The sequence below is a fragment of the Podarcis pityusensis genome (assembly GCF_964106645.2).
Source record: "Podarcis pityusensis genome assembly, chromosome: 8".
NCBI classification, from domain to species: Eukaryota; Metazoa; Chordata; class Lepidosauria; order Squamata; family Lacertidae; genus Podarcis; species Podarcis pityusensis.
In genome coordinates this window covers 23,952,761-23,971,759 of record NC_138033.1, presented here as the reverse complement: position 1 = coordinate 23,971,759, position 18,999 = coordinate 23,952,761, and the positions used below count along the sequence as shown (strand labels likewise).

Sequence of the window (18,999 nt, the reverse complement as noted above, 5' to 3'; positions counted from 1 at the left end):
GCAGAGGGAGTGCTTGTGGGGAAGAGGAACAGAAGACTTGTCGGACTTGGGAGTGGGAAAGCCAATATAAGGCAAGTAACGAGGTGAGTCTGCCGCCGCCGGCAGCAGCAGCATGGCGGAACGGGGGTTGCCCAGAACGGTCGGTTGTGGTGGGGGGAGAAAGAGAGAACCAGCCCGGGTTTGGTGCGCTTCGCCCCCTTTGAATCTCGTCTTAAGTTCTGGAAGGGCCCGACCGGCCTCGTCCCCACGTGGCTTGAGAGCGGCGTGGCGGGCGGACTGGCTGGTGTCTGAACGTTCTACGGATGGAACGCGAAGTTTCAGGCTCGCGTTCCAAAGCCGGGTGGCGAGGGCGCGCGCTCCCTCCTGGGAGAACGTTTCCTGGGAGAAGGAGAAAGTCGGAGGTTCTCTCTCCCTCCCTCTCTCCTCGGGCGGCTTGCAACAGCGGGAAAGGAAGGGAGCGTCAGCGCGGGAAATTCAAATCCAGGCAGCTTCCTTGAGAGTTGCGGGAAAGGGAAATAGAGTGGTACCTCGGGTTAAGTACTTAATTCGTTCCGGAGGTCCGTACTTAACCTGAAACTGTTCTTAACCTGAAGCACCACTTTAGCTAATGGGGGCCTCCTCCTGCTGCCGCGCCGCCGGAGCACGATTTCTGTACTCATCCTGAAGCAAAGTTCTTAACCTGAAGCACTATTTCTGGGTTAGCGGAGTCTGTAACCTGAAGCGTATGTAACCTGAAGCGTATGTAAACCGAGGTACCGCTGTAGAAGGGGAGTTGGCGTGGGGAAGGGGTGGGGGTACGGCGATAGAACATGATAGAGGAGCGTACAAATGACCCGCGGGTGGAGAAAGTGGGCAGAGGTGTTTTTCTCCCTGGTAGCACTGGGACCAGAGGCCATCCCATAAAGGGGAAGGTGGGTGCGTGGGTGGGAGATTCGGGACAGCTGGATTTCTTGCACTGGCATCTGGTGGTGGAACTGAGTAGTTGAATCTGGCCCGAAGGCTCTTTCTTCACGTGTCATGTGTCAGTCAGAATAGATAATACTCAGACTGCATTCACCCAGTTCCCAGGTGCATTTTACTTTTCCTTCTCGAATATATCTTACAGTTCTTTCTTTTTTGACCAAGTAAGTCCAGGGAGCCTTCTCACAAACACGACCTAACATTGTTTCAACAACAGGACGCTTCACAGATACGTTTTAGTAGTTGCAATATAATGATAATGTTTTAAATTTATTTTCTAGCTTATAAACCACTTTTTCTTCTGTCTTTCTTTTTTAAAAAGTGTATAAGGGTGTTGGGTGTTCAAAGCACTTCACTTCTGCTTTCTCTGTAATCCTCTCAACAACCCTGTTAGGTAGGCCAGTATTGATTTCCCTGTTTTGTAGTCCAGGGATCTGTGGCTGAGAGGGATTAGCGAGGTATCTGGGTCTCTTTGGTTGCTGCAGAGAGGAAAAAAATGAACTCTCTCTCTCTCTCTCTCTCTCTCTCTCTGTCTGTGTGTGTGTGTGTCTTTTCTGATCTGGAGCTTGGCTTCTTAGCTGCCTTTTGCCTTTCAGCACAACTGGTTTATTTTGCAGTCAGGGCTCATCTTTGTTTCCAGACAGCCTCTCATGCCCTCAGCTGTGCAACAGGTGGAACTATTGAACAGGTGTGGTGTTCATTGGCAGAGAAGTGGAATGCAGTTGTGCAAGGTCCCTTCAAACTCTGCATTTCTGTGATTCTAATTGCTGTGTGAGCATCTACTGCAGGGTTGTTGTTGTGTTTGTTGTTTTTTTTTAAAAAATATATATACATAGTTAGTGACAAGCCACCCAGCTGTCCTCTGCATGCCCCTTGATATTCCCTTCGCAGAACTACCGTTCTCAAGAGTTCACCGGGAAGAGGGATTTATTGTTAAACCACTCTAAGAATTGTAGGTCTGTATATATGTGGTGGGTGATGTGAGCCACAGAGAAGGTTGGTGGTTTGAATCCCTGCGATGAGGTGAGCTCCCGTTGCTCAGTCCCTGCTCCTGCCAACCTAGCAGTTCGAAAGCACATCAAAGTGCAAGTAGATAAATAGGTACCGCTCCGGCGGGAAGGTAAACGGCGTTTCCGTGTGCTGCTCTGGTTTCGCCAGAAGCTGCTTGGTCATGCTGGCCACATGACCCGGAAAAACTGTCTGCGAACAAATGTCGGCTCCCTCAGCCAGTAAAGCGAGATGAGCGCCGCCACCCCAGAGTCGTTTGCGACTGGACTTAACTGTCAGGGGTCCTTTACCTTTTTATGTGTGTGTTTGTATGTCCTAACAACTCTCAGCACCCATAACAGACTGCAGTTCCCAGGATTCTTTGGGGGGAAACCGTGACTGTTTAAAGTGGTATGATACTGCTTTAAATGTTTAGTGCAGATGGACAATTAGATCTGGTACAAGACAGCTTCCAGTCCATAGCAATTGTCATGGATGTTTTAGCTGAGATTCCTGCATTGCAGGAGGTTGGACTAGATGACTCTCAGGATCCGTTCCAGCTCTACAATTCTATGATGAGTAAGTGCCCAGCTTTTGTTCTCATGTTCTGCTTATAGGCTTTCCATTGGCATCTGGTTGGCCCCTTAGGGCAGCCTTTCTCAACCTGTGGGTCCCCAGATGTTGTTGAACTACAACTCCCATCACCCCTAGCTAGCAAGGCCAGAGCTCAGGGATGATGGGAGTTGTAGTCCAACAACATCTGGGGACCCACAGGTTGAGAACTGCTGCCTTAGGGGAACAGGAGGTTGGAATACATAGACCTTTATCTATCACAGGGGGGTCTTACTATGGTCAGTTAAGAATCATAGCTCAGTAGTAATGTACATGCTTTGTATGTTAAAGATCCCATATTCAGTCCTTGGTATCAATAGTTAGAAGGACCAGGCAGTACTAAATGATGGAAAATACAACTTGAGACCCTGGAAAGCTGCTGCCAGTCAAAGTCTTTATGCCTAGTCTCACTAGCTGTGTCTATTCCTATTGTTGTTGTTGTTATTACTTTTTCTATTCTGATTAACAGCATCAGGGTGCCCTGGAGAATGGGCCAGCTTTTTGAGATCTTTTCCCCATTCTTTGAAGACTGTACACGCTTCCTCACGTGTGTAGAAAGACACAAAATTACACCCCAAAAAGCTAAAAAGGCAGCAGGGTATAGTCCTGTCTCAATGGAACCTTCCAACTATTCTCTTTATATGGGATATTGCACTGGGAAGGGATTTAGAAGGCGCATCATACCAGGGAAATACAATCACAATACTGTACAGATGCAAACTGATTTATTAGTCATTGGCCACTTCCCAGGGTGTTCTGGGAACTGTAGTTTTGTGAGACTAGGAGCTAGGAATCCCAAATAAAGAATTCTCAGCAGTGGCATGAGTTTCCTGGAAAATTTTGAATTGGAAAGTTTTCTGGAAATGTCTCCTGTGCAAATTGACCTAATTTGCATTGGAACATTTTCAGTTTGCATTGTATTTTTTTGTGATGCCTCTAGTGTGATAGCATGTTTATTTTACTTGTATTTAGTAAGCAAAGCTAAAAACATTGAAACAGGGAAGCTTGCCTAGTCATTGTGCCTGCATTTGACATCCATTCATCGGTACTAATGAGCTTATGAAATGGGAAATTTCCCACGGAAAAATAAAGCACTGGAGGAATTCCTGCCCTGTGTTGTGGATTCTCACCAGTTCACAAGACAGCATTTCCCTGTGTTCTTTGGGGGCAGTCAGAGATTAAAGTGGCATAAAACTGCCTAAAATAGATTTGACCAAAGCCAAACATGAATCTAGTTTGTTTTCATGGTGCTAAAATAACCGTACCAGATTACGTGACATCTACTCTCCTGCAGAAATTGCGTTGAGGAATCTGTGTCCTTGATGTCCTGTGACACTTAGATTTATTGCAATGAATTACACACTTTTTAGAAAAAACAAGTTTTGCCATGACTGCTGAAGCCAAAGAGGCACATTCCCATTGCAGCCAATAACAAGTCTTCAACATTGCATTACTGTTAAATTAAACAAGCATATTCCAAAAGCTGTGCAAAGTGGCATGAGTTGCGTAACTCGCTGAGTGCGGAATCTGGGTTGGTGGTGGGGCAGGGGGCTTGGCGTTAATACCAGTGAAGTTAATTTCCTGCATTGTGCAAAGTACGTCAAGTAAAATTCTTCTTTGCCAGAGCTGGCCTTTGTTCCCCTAATCCAGTTATTCACACATTACCCCTGTTCATTGGAGCTGGAAAAGTGTTCATTTAAGCATCTCCCAAAGTCAACCATGTATGATGCCTCGAAGCGTTTTCTGATCCTTCTTGTGTCCTTTTTAAAAAAAATGACCATTTCCCCCTCACATCTGTTCTGATGCTGTGCTTTTCCAGGCCAAACCATGAGAGGATGGAACAGGTGGCCCTGGGGCCAGTGAGGCACTGTGTGTATAATGATAATGACACCCCCCCCCTCCAAATTTCTTTGGCCAGGCACCATGGCAAATGGCCTTGGGGAGATGTGGAACAATGGAGGGCTTTAACTTTTGAATTTACTTCGGTTAGGCTCTGAAAGTTTGGCAGCCAAAATATTTTCATCGCTATTGAGGGACAGGTTCTCCCTTTCTGCATTGGCATCATCTTCCTGGTCTCATTCAACACTTCTCTTCTTACTTAAGGATCCTATTTCTACCCTCTTGCTGCAGCAGTAGAACATAAGGCAGGGATGGAGTACCTGTGGGCCCCAGATGTGGCTGGACTCAAACTACCGTCCTTCTTTATCATTGACCACACTGAATGGGGGGGTCTAACAACATTTGAAAGGCCCAGGTTCCCTTTCTGTGATCTGCCCCCCACCCCCGTAGCCAAATATATTGGGGGGAATTCAAAACACTTCAAGATGCCTCCTACAAACTTTCTTGGGACACATAACATATTGCTGAATATTTGTAGATGGACAGAGCAGTCTTCTATGGAAACAGAAAGGCAGATGTTTTCATCAGAGATTCACAGCTCTAGGAGCATTATGAAACACAAGGGCAGGGATCATACAAATAGAGCACAAAAACCGCTGTACCTAAAAAAAGGGAGTATTTGTTTTCAGTTCAGAAAATGGCTTCAGGTGTTCCATTAAACTCACAGCTTCCCAGTTAGAATATAAGAAGCACTGTACTAAAACTATTACCCGTGAAAGAGAACTCAAGAATGCTCCAGTGAAGTAATCCTGCTCTGTGATTTGGACCATGCCAGCCTTTCATGTTTTGACTGGGGATTTCTTCCACTTCTCCCTTCCTAACAGCACTAAAGAAACATGCCAAGAAAACGGGTGCTGGAAAAAGATGACGCTGTCAAAGTGAAGCGGACTAAAGGTGAGGTTGCGTTCCATTTTTCATTTAATTTGTATACTGCCATTCTATATCACTTTACACAAGGTGGTTTGCAAGCCATAGAAACAACAAAATATATGACACAGCCTATGACAATCGGATGCAATGCAAATCATGGAAGTGTAGAGTTGGAAGAGACCCCAAGGCTTATTAGTACAACCCCCTGCAATGCAGGAATTTCAACAGTGACAACCCCTGCTTCAAAATCTCAAAGGATGGAGAGTCCACAACCTCTCATGGGTTTCTGTTCCACTGTCGAACAGCTCTTACCTTCAGAAAGTTCTTCCTGATGTTTAGTCAGAATCTCCTTTCTTGTAACTTGAATCCATTGAGATCTCACCCAATAGTTTGTTAAGCTTTTTGCAATAAGTCCTAATAGTAATAATAATGATGATGATGATAATAAATGACTACAGGCCACTCCCCATTTACTCATGTTCTGTTTGTGTGCAGTGCCGGGCACCCGGAAATGGTACCTGGAAAGGGGGAGCACCTGGTCAACCAAACATGAGCCAGAGGGACGGTGGGGCTTGGTTGACCAGCTCACTAAACATCCGGTTTGCGAGGAGACCCTCCCAGGAGCTGGAAGACGGCATCCTCTTTGGGCTCTGGGGAGCGTCTTTGCATGAGCGGAGGGTCAGCAGGGCTTCCTCATCTGATGCACAGGGAAGTGGCTGATGTTGCTGCGCTACCTCGCATGTCAGCTGTTAAGCCGGGAGGCTAAGGAGCCCCACAAAGCCCCTCTGCCCCTCTGGTTCGGGAGGAGATCCTCACCAGAGTCTGAAGAGAACCTTTTCGGACTCTAGTATGGGTCTGCTCCCGAGCCAGGGGGGCTCTCCAGGGTGCTTGGCATTTTTGTGCATTTTTGTGTATGTGCACAGGGGCCTGGAACGTAACCCCCACATAAATGGGGAGTCCCCTGTCTTGGCCTGTCCATGCCAATCTGCTGAGAGCCTTCTCTGCCACCCTCCCACTTTGTACCCTCGGAGGCTGCTGTGGGTTGCAACTGCTGTCATGTGCAATTCTTGTAGCCTTCAAAGCTCACGAAAGCCTGTAACTGATGTGGAATAGCCATGTTTGTTTAAGGCCCCATCAGTACCATGATGTGGTATGATGCAGTCATGCCTTCCCTGAATTTCCCCATTTCCCTTGGGAAATGAGGTTTGCTAAGGGTGCTATTAGTTGTCTGTTGTCCTCTAGATGTTGGCTGCAGCTCCGGCTATTTACCATACTGGCTGGGGTTGGATGGGAGTTGGAGCCCAATGTCAGGAGGGACTACATTGGCTAGTCTCAGAACGGTTGGGTCCTGAGCTGAGAGCTTCCTGAATGGATTTGGGTGGTCATGTGATACTTCTTCTCTTGCCCCTGCCCCATGTATTCCATTTCTGACTCCTCCTCACGGTTCCTCTCCAGTCAGCCATCAGTCGCACCAGACGGAGCCCGGACTGGTTCTGACCTTGGGGCAGGGCGACCTTGGGCAATTGGGCCTCGGACCGGACGTCTTGGCGCGGAAGAGGCCTGCCCTCCTGCAGCTCCCCGAGAAGATCATCCAGGCTGAAGCGGGAGGGGTTCACACGGTGTGCCTCAGTGAAACAGGCCAAGTGAGTCTCGTCGTGCCTTCGCCACCGGCGCCGTAACCATTTGCATTCCTTTAGTGGTGCTTGCAAACCCCCAAAGCATTGTAGTGGGGGAAACCTCAGGCCCAGCGGCCCAAAGAGACCCTCTATGCCTCTGTCTGGCCCTTGTGACACTCTTTAGGCCATGCCCCTTCCCCACACCCCTTTTTTGACCCTTCCTTGCACCCCAAGTCATTTTGCCTGGTTGTAACTTGATTTTGAACTCATAAAAATGCCAGGATGGAGGTGTGTGTAGAAACTAGCCTCGTGGAGGGTGTGAAGCGAGACCTAGGGAAAGTGTCCGCCTGGGAACAGTCCCAAGGCCTGGAGTGATGCATGTGGTCCCTGGGCCTGAATTTCCCCACCCCTGTGCCAACGAGACAGGCGGTGGTGATGAAGACATGGTGGCGACCTACTTGTGAGTCCTGCCCCTCCAACTGAAGACCAGCGGCTCAAGCTGCTTTGCAGATGCAGCAGGGTTCCCTGCTTCTTGTTGAAAGTTGTTATCCAATTGCCACACTGTCTCAGCCCTCCATCTGAAATAACAGGCCCTTGGATTTCCTCTTGTGTAGCCCTTTTTGACCACAACTGTGTTGGTAGCAAGCACCATAGATGGCTTTAAAATGGGGAAGCTGCCTTATTCTGAGCCAGGGCATTGGTTCCTCTTGCTCAGTATTGTCAACGCTGACTGACAGTGGCTTTCCAGGACTGCCTGGAGATGCCGGGGATTGAACCTGGGACCTTCTACATGCAAGGCTGATGCTCTACCACTGAGCTATGGCCCTCCCTATAGACAGAGTCATGGAGAATGGCTGCTAGTCATGGTAGCTCTGAGTTACCAGTTGCTGGCCTTTAATCTCCTCCATGTGGGTTTTCCAGAGACATCTGGCACTGTGGAAATCAGGATTTGCCAGGACTTGATCTTCCTTTGGTCTGGCCCAGCAAGTCGATTTCTTGCATTTTCTCCTGTTTTGCAGATTTACACTTTTGGTTGCAACGACGAGGGTGCCTTGGGGAGGGACACATCAGAGGAGGGGTCAGATTTTTTGCCGGGACTTGTTGATCTGAAGGAGAAGGTGGTGCAGGTTTCTGCTGGGGACAGCCACACGGCGGCATTGACAGACGACGGGCGTGTCTTCATCTGGGGAGCTTTCCGGGTATGTTGCCTGCCTTGCTTTGGAGGAATAAAGACTTATTCAGCCCCTCTGTTCTGGATTCCCAGCTAAACCTTTCTCTTTGTGCATCTGCCTCTACTCAGGATGAGAATGGAGTCATTGGTTTACTTGCTCCTTTGAAGGGCGGAGAGCAGTTGGAGTCTACCAGTGGCAGTGCTGTTCCTGTGGAGCTGCAGTTGGATGTGCCAGTCGTTAAAATTGCCTCAGGTGAGTCACAGAGGCCTGGTTTGCATATCACACTAAACCGTGGTTTTTTAAACAGGGAGTTGTCCTTCAGGCAGTCAAACAAACCGTGACCTGTTGCTCCAAAGTTTTTGTCTGCCAACTGTTCTTGCCCTGTGCCTTGGTCGGTGTGGTGAGATTCAAGTTCATAAGTTTATTGTTCTAGCCAAAGGCCATGACAAACTTGTATGAGGCAATAATATTATCAAAATAATACAGAACATACATCTATAATATAAAAATTAGTTGAATACTGTATATATATGACTGCCAAGTTCCTGAGCAATATAACACAATTTCCCTTTTGCATCTCTTACAGCTCCAATTCTAATATTATTTTGCCTTTAAAAAATCCCTAATTGCCTTAGGCAGAATTTTCCTATCCGCTTTGCATTGACTGTCAAACCAGCTAAGTTGTGCTGATTGTGTGTAGACTGGGGTGAGGTGGTCAAAGAAACCATGCTTAAGGATGAGTGCTGGGTTTGCACATAACACAAAGCCATAGGTAAAACAAGTCAAGGTTTGTAAGCCAACAGCAAACCATGACTTTAGAAGTTGGTTGGCAGTAAACAGACCATCATTAAGTTGCTGGGCAGGGCTCACACATAATACTAAGGCATAGTTATATAAGCCCTGGTTTTGTGTTGTGTGTGAACCAGGCCAGTTAGCGATGCACAGCAACCATTTCCCCCTATGCAAACTGGTGTGTTGACTTTCCAGTGTCGAATTTTTACTTCCTGTAAAGCCCAAACCTCCTGTATAGGAGACTGAAGCGGTTATCTCAAGTTGATAGCTGGGTGGTAGTAAAGAGGACATTTTCCTTGTTCTCCTGTGTTCCTCCTTGACGTAATTTCCTGTGCGGTCTCCCATAGGTGGGATGTCAGGTAGCTAATGCAACCGCAGAAGAATGTCCCAATCTGGCTGTTTTTCAGTCTCCCACCCAAGCCATCAAAACCATGCTTTGGAAACCTAATTGCTTGGTGTGGGAGTAAAAAATGGGGTAGTTTTATGCCTCTGCTTTCGCTTCTCAGGGAGCCATCACTTGGCATTAGTGTCCATGGCTGGAGGACTTTACACCTGTGGTTGCGGAGACAACGGCCAACTGGGGCGAGTCCCCCAAGTCTTCACTGCCAGAGGAGGAAGAAAAGGATTGGGTGAGTTTATTGGCATTAGATTCATTCTGTTGCTTTGGAGTGGTCTGAGGGTGGTGGTGACCAGTGGTAAGGGTTTTCTGGAAAATCTTGAATCAGGAAAACTTTATAGATTCCATCCTGTTTGGGGGGAAAATCTATGCAATTTAGAGTAAAAATAGAATTGGGAAAATGCCCTGTCGTCCCCCCCCCCCCCCGAAATTTTCCTCTGAGAATTTGCATTGGAAAAATTTCTGATGCCCTAGAGTAGGGATTATCAACATGGTGCCCTCCAGATTTTCCTGGACTCCAACTACTGTCATCCATGACCATTGGACAAACTGGCTGGAACTGATGGAAGTTGGAGTCCAACAGCCTCTGTAGGGCACTAGCCTGGCTGCCTCTGCTCTAGAGAGTGATCTAGTTTCGCACATGCATTTCACTTGTATTTTGGAACTCAAGCAAAACAGTTTGACAGTGCCAAGCTTGCCCAATAATACTGCATTTGCATTTTGAATCTGTTCATAGTTGTGAATGAACACATGGAAAAACAAGGCGCTGGGACATTTCTTGCCCCGCGTCACTGGTGATGATGGAGAGGGGGGCATGTTGAGAGTGGATTGGGGCAGTGAGAGAGAGTGTTGAAGTAATAGTCATTAACTCTCAGCCAAAAGCTGAGTCCAGCTGGTGAGGAGTCGTCTCCCCCTCTCTCACAATCTCCCCTCCCCCAGTCTCCTAGAATCTGAAGAGGGTGGAGAAGTTGGCTTCACACAGGCACAGTCTCAGGAGGGGACTTAGGCAGCTGGCGGAAGGCAGGGGACCTTCAGTCTCAGCAACTGCTTCATGTGGGCAAGACCTGCCGGAGATGAGTTGCTGTGCTCATTTGGCCTGACACTCCTGTTTTTGCCAGTAAAGAGTTACTGTATTTTTCCATGTATAAGACGCCCCCATGTATAAGACAACCCCTATTTTTAAAAACCAAAATTAAGAAATCAAGTTGTTTAGCTTTTTTGGGGGGTGGGGGAGCTCGCCAATCGCTCACCCGCCTGCGCGACACTGCCGATCGCTTGCCACAGCCACTGACGATCGCACACCTCGCTGCAGCCGCCAATTGTCTGCCTGCTCGCTGCCACCAACAGGCCACCCGGCCACTTGCCGCAGCTGCCAATCACCTGCCCAGTCGCCGCTGCCAATCTCCTGCTTGCTGCTGCCATTAATCGCACGTCCCCCCCTCGGCATTCACTATCCATGTATAAGACGACACCCAATTTTTGCCTTTTTTTTTATTTTTAGCAAAAGGCATAGTCTTATACACAAAAAAAATACGGTAACTCCAACTTACTCGATGTCATTTACTGCTGTCATGCTCCTGTCACAGGCTTGGCAAGAGTCTTTGGGGGCCAAGGTAGAGAGCTTTGGTCTTCTTCCCTGCCCCAGTTTCCCCACACCTGCTTTAAAGGGAGGAGGACCCAGGCAGGAGACCTTTGAGATTTCCCATAAAGGAGCCTACATTATATTCCAGAAGGAAGGCTTGGCTACCCAGGGCATCTTTGTGCTGGATGGCTTCTTCCTTCCCTCTACCAACCCCCCAACCCCCCCACCCAAATCCTCCTAAGCTTTCCTCCTCCTGCCACTTCTCTTCCAGAACGGCTGCTGCTCCCACAAGCTGTCGCTATCAAGCAGAGAGGCTGCAAGACCAAGGGGCAGATCCGGGACGTCTTCTGCGGTTCTTACTCCACCATCGCCATCACCCAGGAGGGCCATGTCATTGGGTTCGGCCTCTCCAATTACTACCAGCTGGGTGAGTTGGCCACCTCAGTCAGGCTGCCGTCCAGGCTCAGAAGGAGCCAAGTGGACTTGGTGGGAGGGGGAGCTGTTTTTCGAGGGTCTTCCAAAATGTGCCAAATTCATGGGAGGGAAGGTGGGGTCGGCTTGCACTACCTCGCATGTCAGCTGTTAATTGGGTCGGCTTGGTTGCCCCTCTTTTGCCAAGGGAAAAGGGAGCAGCTCCCAGCACATGGACTGCACCACAGAGTAAGAACATGCATCAACCTTTCCCACAATCAGTATCCTAAATGGCAGATGCGGCGATGGCTGGTGCCCCTTGGGTAGGAAACTGGGTGACCAGCACACAGCTGGTGGAGGTCAATGGCGCCCTGTCCTGTGTGCCTTAATGGATCAGCCTCCGCTGCGTAGATCTGTGTCCTGCAGGCCCTGTAGGGCTTTCCCCTTCTTCCTGTACTGTTTGGCCATTGCAGCAAACGGGGGTTATGTTCCGTGGATTGCGTTTAAAGCCAAATTTTGTATAGTCAAAACACATTGGGTGCAATGGCGGATATGGATTGCCAAGCCTATTTCCCCTGGATGCCTGCCCCCCTTTTAATTAAAAAAAGATCAAACGCTTGCCTTTTTGGCCCTTACAGAATGTGTCTGGATAGATTTTGTTGATTTGATTTATCTTTACATTTTTATTTATCTTTACAATCCGCCCTCATGATTTTAAAACAGTTTTCTCTTCTCTACATTGAAAGAAAATTCACGTGCAGATTTCCATAGCTTTTCCCAGATATCCAGTGAGTGGGACTTTCCCCCTTTCTGTTGGGCCCATTTCACAAAATAATCGTTCGTTTGCTACAGTTCAGTTTCCTATTTGACCAAAAGTGAATAGATTTTTGCTCTGGGGTTTCTGCCCTGAAACTTGCTTTTAACTTCTGAGTATGAAGTGACCAATCCCTTAGTTACAAGATCTTGAACCCTGATTAGATTCTTCTTCCATATTTGGAAACCCATCCTCCCCCCCCCCCTTTTAATCCTGTGTAAAGGTTTAAAAATGATTCCAGAATGGATGGACTTGGGCCCAAGGCGCAATATTGATTTTCAAAGGGTTTTTCTCTTCCTGCTGGGCTGGAGACGGGTCTGTCCTCCTTCAGCCTCAGCAAAAAGAGAGACTTCAAAAGCGTCCATGTGTGCTGCTGCTATAGCCCTTGGGGACAAAAGGTTGCCCACACCAGTCTCAGATCATTCTAGTCTAACTTGGTGGCAACCTCTGTAAGCTTGGGGCTAAGACTATGTCGAGATGCGTTGAGATTTAAACCTCCAAGATGCCAGGTTGAATTCTTCAAGTCCTCTTTCTCTCCCATAACTATACAGTACACATTATTAACTGGCTTGGGTTTTCTTGCTTATCTCCCAGGATCACAAGGAATTGACACCTACTATTCGCCAAAGGTTCTGACGGCGTTCAAGAACTCCACCAGATCCTGGGTTGGGTTCTCAGCTGGGCAGCATCACACTGTGTGTCTGGACTCGGAAGGTGAGTGGCTGCTCTTTGATGGGCTGGAGGAGAGGAACATAATACGGGCATGGGGAAATTATGGCCCTCCAGAAGGTGTTGGACTACAGCACCCATCATCCCTGGTCACGCTGGCAGGGGATGATGGGAGTTGTAGTCCAACAACATTGGGAGGGCTGCAGGCTCCATGACTTCAAAGGAGCGGATGCAACGGTACCAAGGAACATAAATGCCTTATACCAAGCGAGACTGTGGGTCCATCTAGCTCAGCAGTGTTTACACTGACTGCCAGTAGCTCTCCGGAGGTTTCAGGTAAGCGAGTCTCTCCCAGCCCTTCCTGGGAATGAACCTGGGACCTTCTGCATGCATAGCAGTTGCTCTGCCACTGAGCCATGGCCCCAGGGCTGCTTTAGATGATTTGGTGAAATCGGGGTTGGATTTCTCAGTACAGGACTCTTTAAATGCTGTAATTCCCCCCTCAGTCAGAAATATATTCATTTAAGGCTTTCAAACCATCCACACTCAACACAGTCGAGTGGAAAGTAGTGTGCATGCAACGGCGAAGGATCTTTTCCTGTTGCAATACAATGATAGCCAAGCAACACAATCCACAGGTTAATTCACAACCAGGCAGCCCCTTCCACATTGTCATATGGTGCAGCGCAGATAGGTGAGGATCTGTGTGCAACTACAGTAGTACCTCGGGTTACAGATGCTTCAGGTTACAGACGCTTCAGGTTACAGACTCCGCTAACCCAGAAATAGTGCTTCAGGTTAAGAACTTTGCTTCAGGATGAGAACAGAAATTGTGCTCCGGCGGCGCGGCAGCTGCTGGAGGCCCCATTAGCTAAAGTGGTGCTTCAGGTTAAGAACAGTTTCAGGTTAAGAACGGACCTCCAGAACGAATTAAGTTTTTAACCCGAGGTACCACTGTATTCATGGAATGTATGAAAGGGAACCAGGCCTTATCACACCTGTCGGGTTAAGCAACCTCTCTCCAGTGACAAAATTGTAGAGTTGGAAGGGACACCATGGGACATCCAACCCCCTGCAATGCAGGAATCTCAACTAAGAGCACCTGTGACAGGTCGCCATCCAACTTCTGCTTAAAAACCTCCAAGGAAGGAGTGACCACCACCTCCTGAGGGAGACCGTTGAACAGCTCTTCAGATGTTCAGAGAAGGCTGTGGCCCAAACAGCCTTCATCCTCAAACAGTCTGGGTGATGGTCGGTCCCTCGTTGATCCTACACCTGCCCTGTGGTGCTCTTCACTGAATCTCTCTTAACAGAGCGACGTCTCTTCTCCCACCTTCCGCAGGAACCGTGTGCAGCCTGGGCAGGGCAGACTACGGCATGTTGGGCCTGGGAGAGGGAGCGTCGGACAAGAACGCCCCCACGGCTGTCCCTGGGCTGCCAAAAGCGTCATCGGTCGCCTGTGGGGAACGGGTTGGCTTTGCGGTTACGGAAGATGGTGAGTCTGATCCACGTGCTGGGCTGGTAGGTGCCGAATCTGTGGCGCTGCGGGGAATGAAGCTCTGGAGAGAGTGGCTACTAGTCTGTAGTAACTTGAATATACAGGTGGAGAGCATTCAGCTATGTTTTACTTAGGGTAGACCCATTGAAATGACTTTGTGTCTTGTGGGGCAGGGGGATCCAATGGCAGGATGAGCAGCTTAGGATGCAGCGGTTCAGCTGATCTTAAGCCCCCAACGCTGGCATCGCTTTCTCATTCTGGCTCAACCGGGATTCAGGTAGCCAGCTGAGGCTGGTGCAGGCTCCCCAAAAAGGGCATTTTGGATGTTCGGCAGAGGTGGGACCAGAGAGGGGGGTGCTTAGGCTGGATCCCACAGGTCCCGGCAGCCTGGCCTAGAACACTTTGGAAGCTTTGTGTTCCCTCTGCCAGGCTGAGGCAGAACAGCAGCCGTCGCATTGTTTAAACAGGGTTTTGATCTGGCCTAAAGTTAATTACGCCAGCTTCTTGTTCGTAGGTTTGCCCCAGCTTCCACAATACATATAAAAATATAATAAAATGTCAAACATTAAAAACTTCCTGATACAGGGATGCCTTCAGGCGTCTTCTAAAAGTTGTGTAGCTGTTGGGTGTGGGAAGGAAAACAGGGAAAAGAGAGAATGGAATGGAGGTGTCTCGAACCCTGAACAGGGAGCATACCACGCTGCAACATTTTGTTGTAGCTCTCGGTTCTCTGAGAGGAATTTGAAAAGGTTTCTGCAGTCAGCATGGAAAGATTTGGAACTCTTCCCCCTCCGCCCGTAAAACTATACAATGGATTCATGTATTCAGAAAATTCGTGAAAATGGGAATGTAGGAAGTTGCTGTTTATTAGCCCATCTAGCTCTGTATTGATATCCAAGGCTTTTGTCAGGGATGCTGAGATGCCACAGATTGTCCCTTGAATATTCTGCAGGCAACACATGTGCTCTGCTGAAGAATCGCAGAATTGTAGAGTTGGAAGGGACCCCGAGGGTCATCTAGTCCAACCCCCTGCAATGCAGGAATCACAGCTAAAGCTGAGACCCAGCTAAAGGAATCTCAGTTAAAGACTTGCAGGCCTTCCTGACTGGGATCCTTGGTGATGGAGCCTTTGAGCCCCTAAGTTGCTCAGGTCTCAACAGTCTGCACTCATGAGGTCTAGAAACTTAAACTGAATATTGCACCTCTCCATACTGTGAATATGAATGTGAATATGACCTTACTTGGAAAATCAATACAACCCAGGTGGTTAAGAAAACCCAACAGAGACTCCATCTCCTCAGAGTATTGCAACATTTGATGATCTCCTTCTACTTTCATACTGCATCACGGTGTGGTACGCTGGTTTGACATCAACTGATAGGACGTGCCTACAGAGGGTGGTGAATACAGCACAAGATATTATGGGCTGCCTTGTGAATCCGCTGGGTGAAATAGCAGAAGAACGTTGCCTCAGGAGAGTGAGGAAAATTCTCAGGGATGATTCACATCCTGGCCAGCACTTTCTTGATCTCCTGCCCTCAGGAAGAAGATATAGAAGCATGATTAGCCGCACCAACAGGGTAAAGAACAGCTTCTATCCGTGGGCTGTTAGGCTGCTGAATGAAAAGATAAAAACAGGGCAACTGACTTTCGGGTTTGGTGGGTGTGCATCAGTAAACGAGGGGAATTAAGACTAAGAGAGCTGAGTAGGGGTTACTCGTGTAATCTCACTGTATACAAGTTGTACAAGTGACAATAAAGTATTGCAATTTCAATAATATGCAATGGTTATGTGAGAAGCCCTGGCATGCATTGCCCAGCCAGCTTCGGGCACAACTGCTTCGGGCTCTTTTTCACTGTCCTACTTTCCCTGTCCTCTGTAGGCCGAGCATTTGCCTGGGGCATGGGGTCTAACCTCCAGCTTGCCACTGGGGACGAAGAGGATGCCTGGAGCCCCGTTCAGATGTCTGGCCAGCAGCTGGAGAATCGCAGCGTTCTCTCGGTGACCGGCGGAGGGCAGCACACCGTCCTCCTCGTCAAGGAGCGGCAGAGTTGACAAACTGTTCCTGCAGCCCCGGAGAGAACCATCCAGGGGGCAGCACTTTCCTGAGTCTTGGGGAACGGGGCTCCTGCGGAAAACTTTCTGATATTTCTCTAGGGAGAAAAATTAGCCAATATAAAATAATTCCCTTAAGATGTTGGTATTTGTTTAAAAAATGGCTCCCCTCACTGCTCTCAAAGCTATTGATAGTCAGGACAAGGTCTTATTTAAAAAAATAAAAAAAATAAACAAGACAAGGGATAGCATTTGGCTTTGGAAACACATGGTGCTTTTGTTCCCTCTCCGCTATCTGATTTGCCCTGCTTCTGAAATCTGCACAAGTTGTCCTGGTTTCGCCATCAAACCCGGGGCTTTCATCTCCTAGACTCTTCCCTTGCCTGCCCCTGCCCCCTCAGTTTTTAATGGCTCACCTCAAAAGTCACAATTTTCTCAGTTTTGGCATTCAGTCCCTCTTTGGTCCAGGGAGATGGATTAACTTGTACACCCATCGAAGGCAGCCTTACCAAACCTGGTGCCCTCTGAAAGCTATGGACTCTAGCTCCCATCAGCCCCAAACCAGTGTGGTCAGGGATGATGGGAGTTGTAGTCTAGGGATACCTGGCAGGTACCAGTTTGGAGAATGTTGTTTTTAAGGGGAGGACTGCCTTCTCTTTAATCTAGGTGTAGTTTCAAGCTTCTGCCGCCACCTTCCTGGCTGAGACAAGGCGGGCAGTTAGAAGCAGAGATGGTTCTTGAGGGTGATCCTGGTCCCTTATTTATACACATGGACGTCTTAAAGAGTTCTCTGGCAGCTGCGAACTCTGCTGCGGAGTGACTCCGGAGCACAGGGACGGGGAATGTGTAGCCCTCCCAATGTGGTTGGATTCCCAGCTCCTATCAGCCCCAGCTGACATGGCCAACAGTCAGGGATGATGGGAGTTGTAGTCCAACATCTGCAGGGTCAGAGGTTAGCCATGCCTGCCACAGCCCCAAAGGACCATTGCCTGTCCTTTCAAGAGCTCCAGAGTCTTTGAGTGCAGCTTCTCCCATCTGGGTGGCTGTGTGACGGTTCAGGGAAGTTGCCCCTGCTCAAATGTTTTCCCTAATTCAGAATTCTTGAGGTAGAGGCATCGGTTCTATTATTTTGGATATATCCCGTAGACGGCTGCCTTTTTAAAGCTGTGTCTGTAATCCTGGGAGGTTGCAAGGGAGCTGTTGCCCTGACTCTCCATCTTGGTACCTGTATTTAGTTTCTACCTGCATCAGCCGCAGGAAGCCTGTATCGCTCCAGGTGCTGGACTCCAACTCCCATCAGCCCCAACCTGTATGGCCAACAGCCAGGGATGATGGGAGTTGGAGTCCAACAACATTGGAGGGCCACACCCTGTGCTGAGTGTTGGCTCTGCGGGGCAGATATAGGCTTTGGTAAAGCCGGTGGAGGAAAAATAGCCGAATTGTACCGACGCACAGATTGTGTGCGGTAATCCAACTAGGATAGAAACTTTGTGTGTCAATCTCTTCTGCCCACTTTCTTGCTCTTGTCTCCTTCAACCATGCTTTGAAGATCTTGCCAGCCCTACAATGGGCTGTGTTTGGGAAAATGCCGAGTTGTTGGCAATATTTGGGCGCCCTGAGTATTTTTATTTTGTTTTTATTTTGTTTTTAGGAAGCAAGGGAAGCAAAAAGTGATTTTTATTTTTTTGCAGGAGAGATGTGAATCTGTAAAAATTCTAACATTTGAAATAAATTGAGTTTTGATAACTCTTGAGTGTGCATCTTCTGCAGGGCCGTTGATTCTGTTTTTTTCGCCTGCATTTTTATTGCTTATTATACACCATCCCTAGGACCGATTTGAAGTTTAGGGGCGTGCAGCTTGCAGCAAAAAATGGGATGCTTACTCAACTCAGCTTCAGAATAGGGTGATTGCCATATTGAAAATATTAATAAGCTGCCTTTTCAGATAAGCCTCAAGGCTGTTTCCAGCAGCATGTACAACATAATTCAAAACAAAAAAGATGCAATAATAATAGTAACCAGAAATAACATTGGAGCGACACTCTGTGCAATAAAAAATAATAATCTAAAAATGGTTGTCCGGTGTAGACAAAAGCAGGGATCAGCCAGCCATGAGATGCTTCCAGCCAAAAATAAAACGAGCTGTGCAGAAAAAAAAGATTGTTACTTTTGGAAGAGCTATAATTCTCTATAACCTACGAAAAGAAAGTGATTGCTAAACCACTCACAGAATTGTAGCTCTGAGGGCAATAGGGGTCACCAAGCAAGTTTCTGTAGCCTTAACTAACTACATCTCCCAGAATTCTTTGGGGGAAGCCATGACTTCTCAAGGTGGTTCTGCCGTGCCTTAAATGTATGGTGTGAATGAGGCCCTGAAATCTTGAGCAAAAGCTGGGGATATGATATAGTATTTCTTCCTCTACACCTGCATCATATACCAGACTGATGGTATGTATGTATATACAAGTAACATCCATGTCAGCATTCCCCAACCTGGAGCTCTCCAGATATTGCTGGACCACAAATCCCATTGGCCATATCATCTGGGGCTGCTGGGACTTAAAACATGTGAAAGGTGCTGGGCTTTAGGAAGGCCGGTCCACACTATAAATCAGGTTTTCCCAACCGTGGGTCTCCAGCTGTTTTTGGACTACAACTCCCATC

At 48.0% G+C, this 18,999-nt stretch overlaps 1 protein-coding gene across 2 annotated transcripts; it reads left to right on the top strand.

Annotated features, from left to right (window-relative positions):
- RCC1 (regulator of chromosome condensation 1) lies at window positions 1-18,081 on the top strand. Of its 2 annotated transcripts, none has more exons than XM_081016623.1 (10): window positions 1-83; window positions 5,283-5,352; window positions 6,784-6,971; window positions 7,964-8,143; window positions 8,245-8,368; window positions 9,415-9,537; window positions 11,159-11,314; window positions 12,707-12,826; window positions 14,124-14,276; window positions 16,163-18,081. In XM_081016623.1, exons 2-10 carry the CDS (start codon window positions 5,295-5,297, stop codon window positions 16,333-16,335), a joined length of 1,275 nt encoding a protein of 424 aa, XP_080872749.1. In that variant the 5' UTR covers window positions 1-83; window positions 5,283-5,294; the 3' UTR covers window positions 16,336-18,081. The 2 variants fall into 2 exon arrangements, with proteins under 2 accessions (XP_080872749.1, XP_080872750.1); XM_081016624.1 differs by having other exon boundaries at window positions 2-71.
- Window positions 18,082-18,999: the final 918 nt, after the last annotated feature.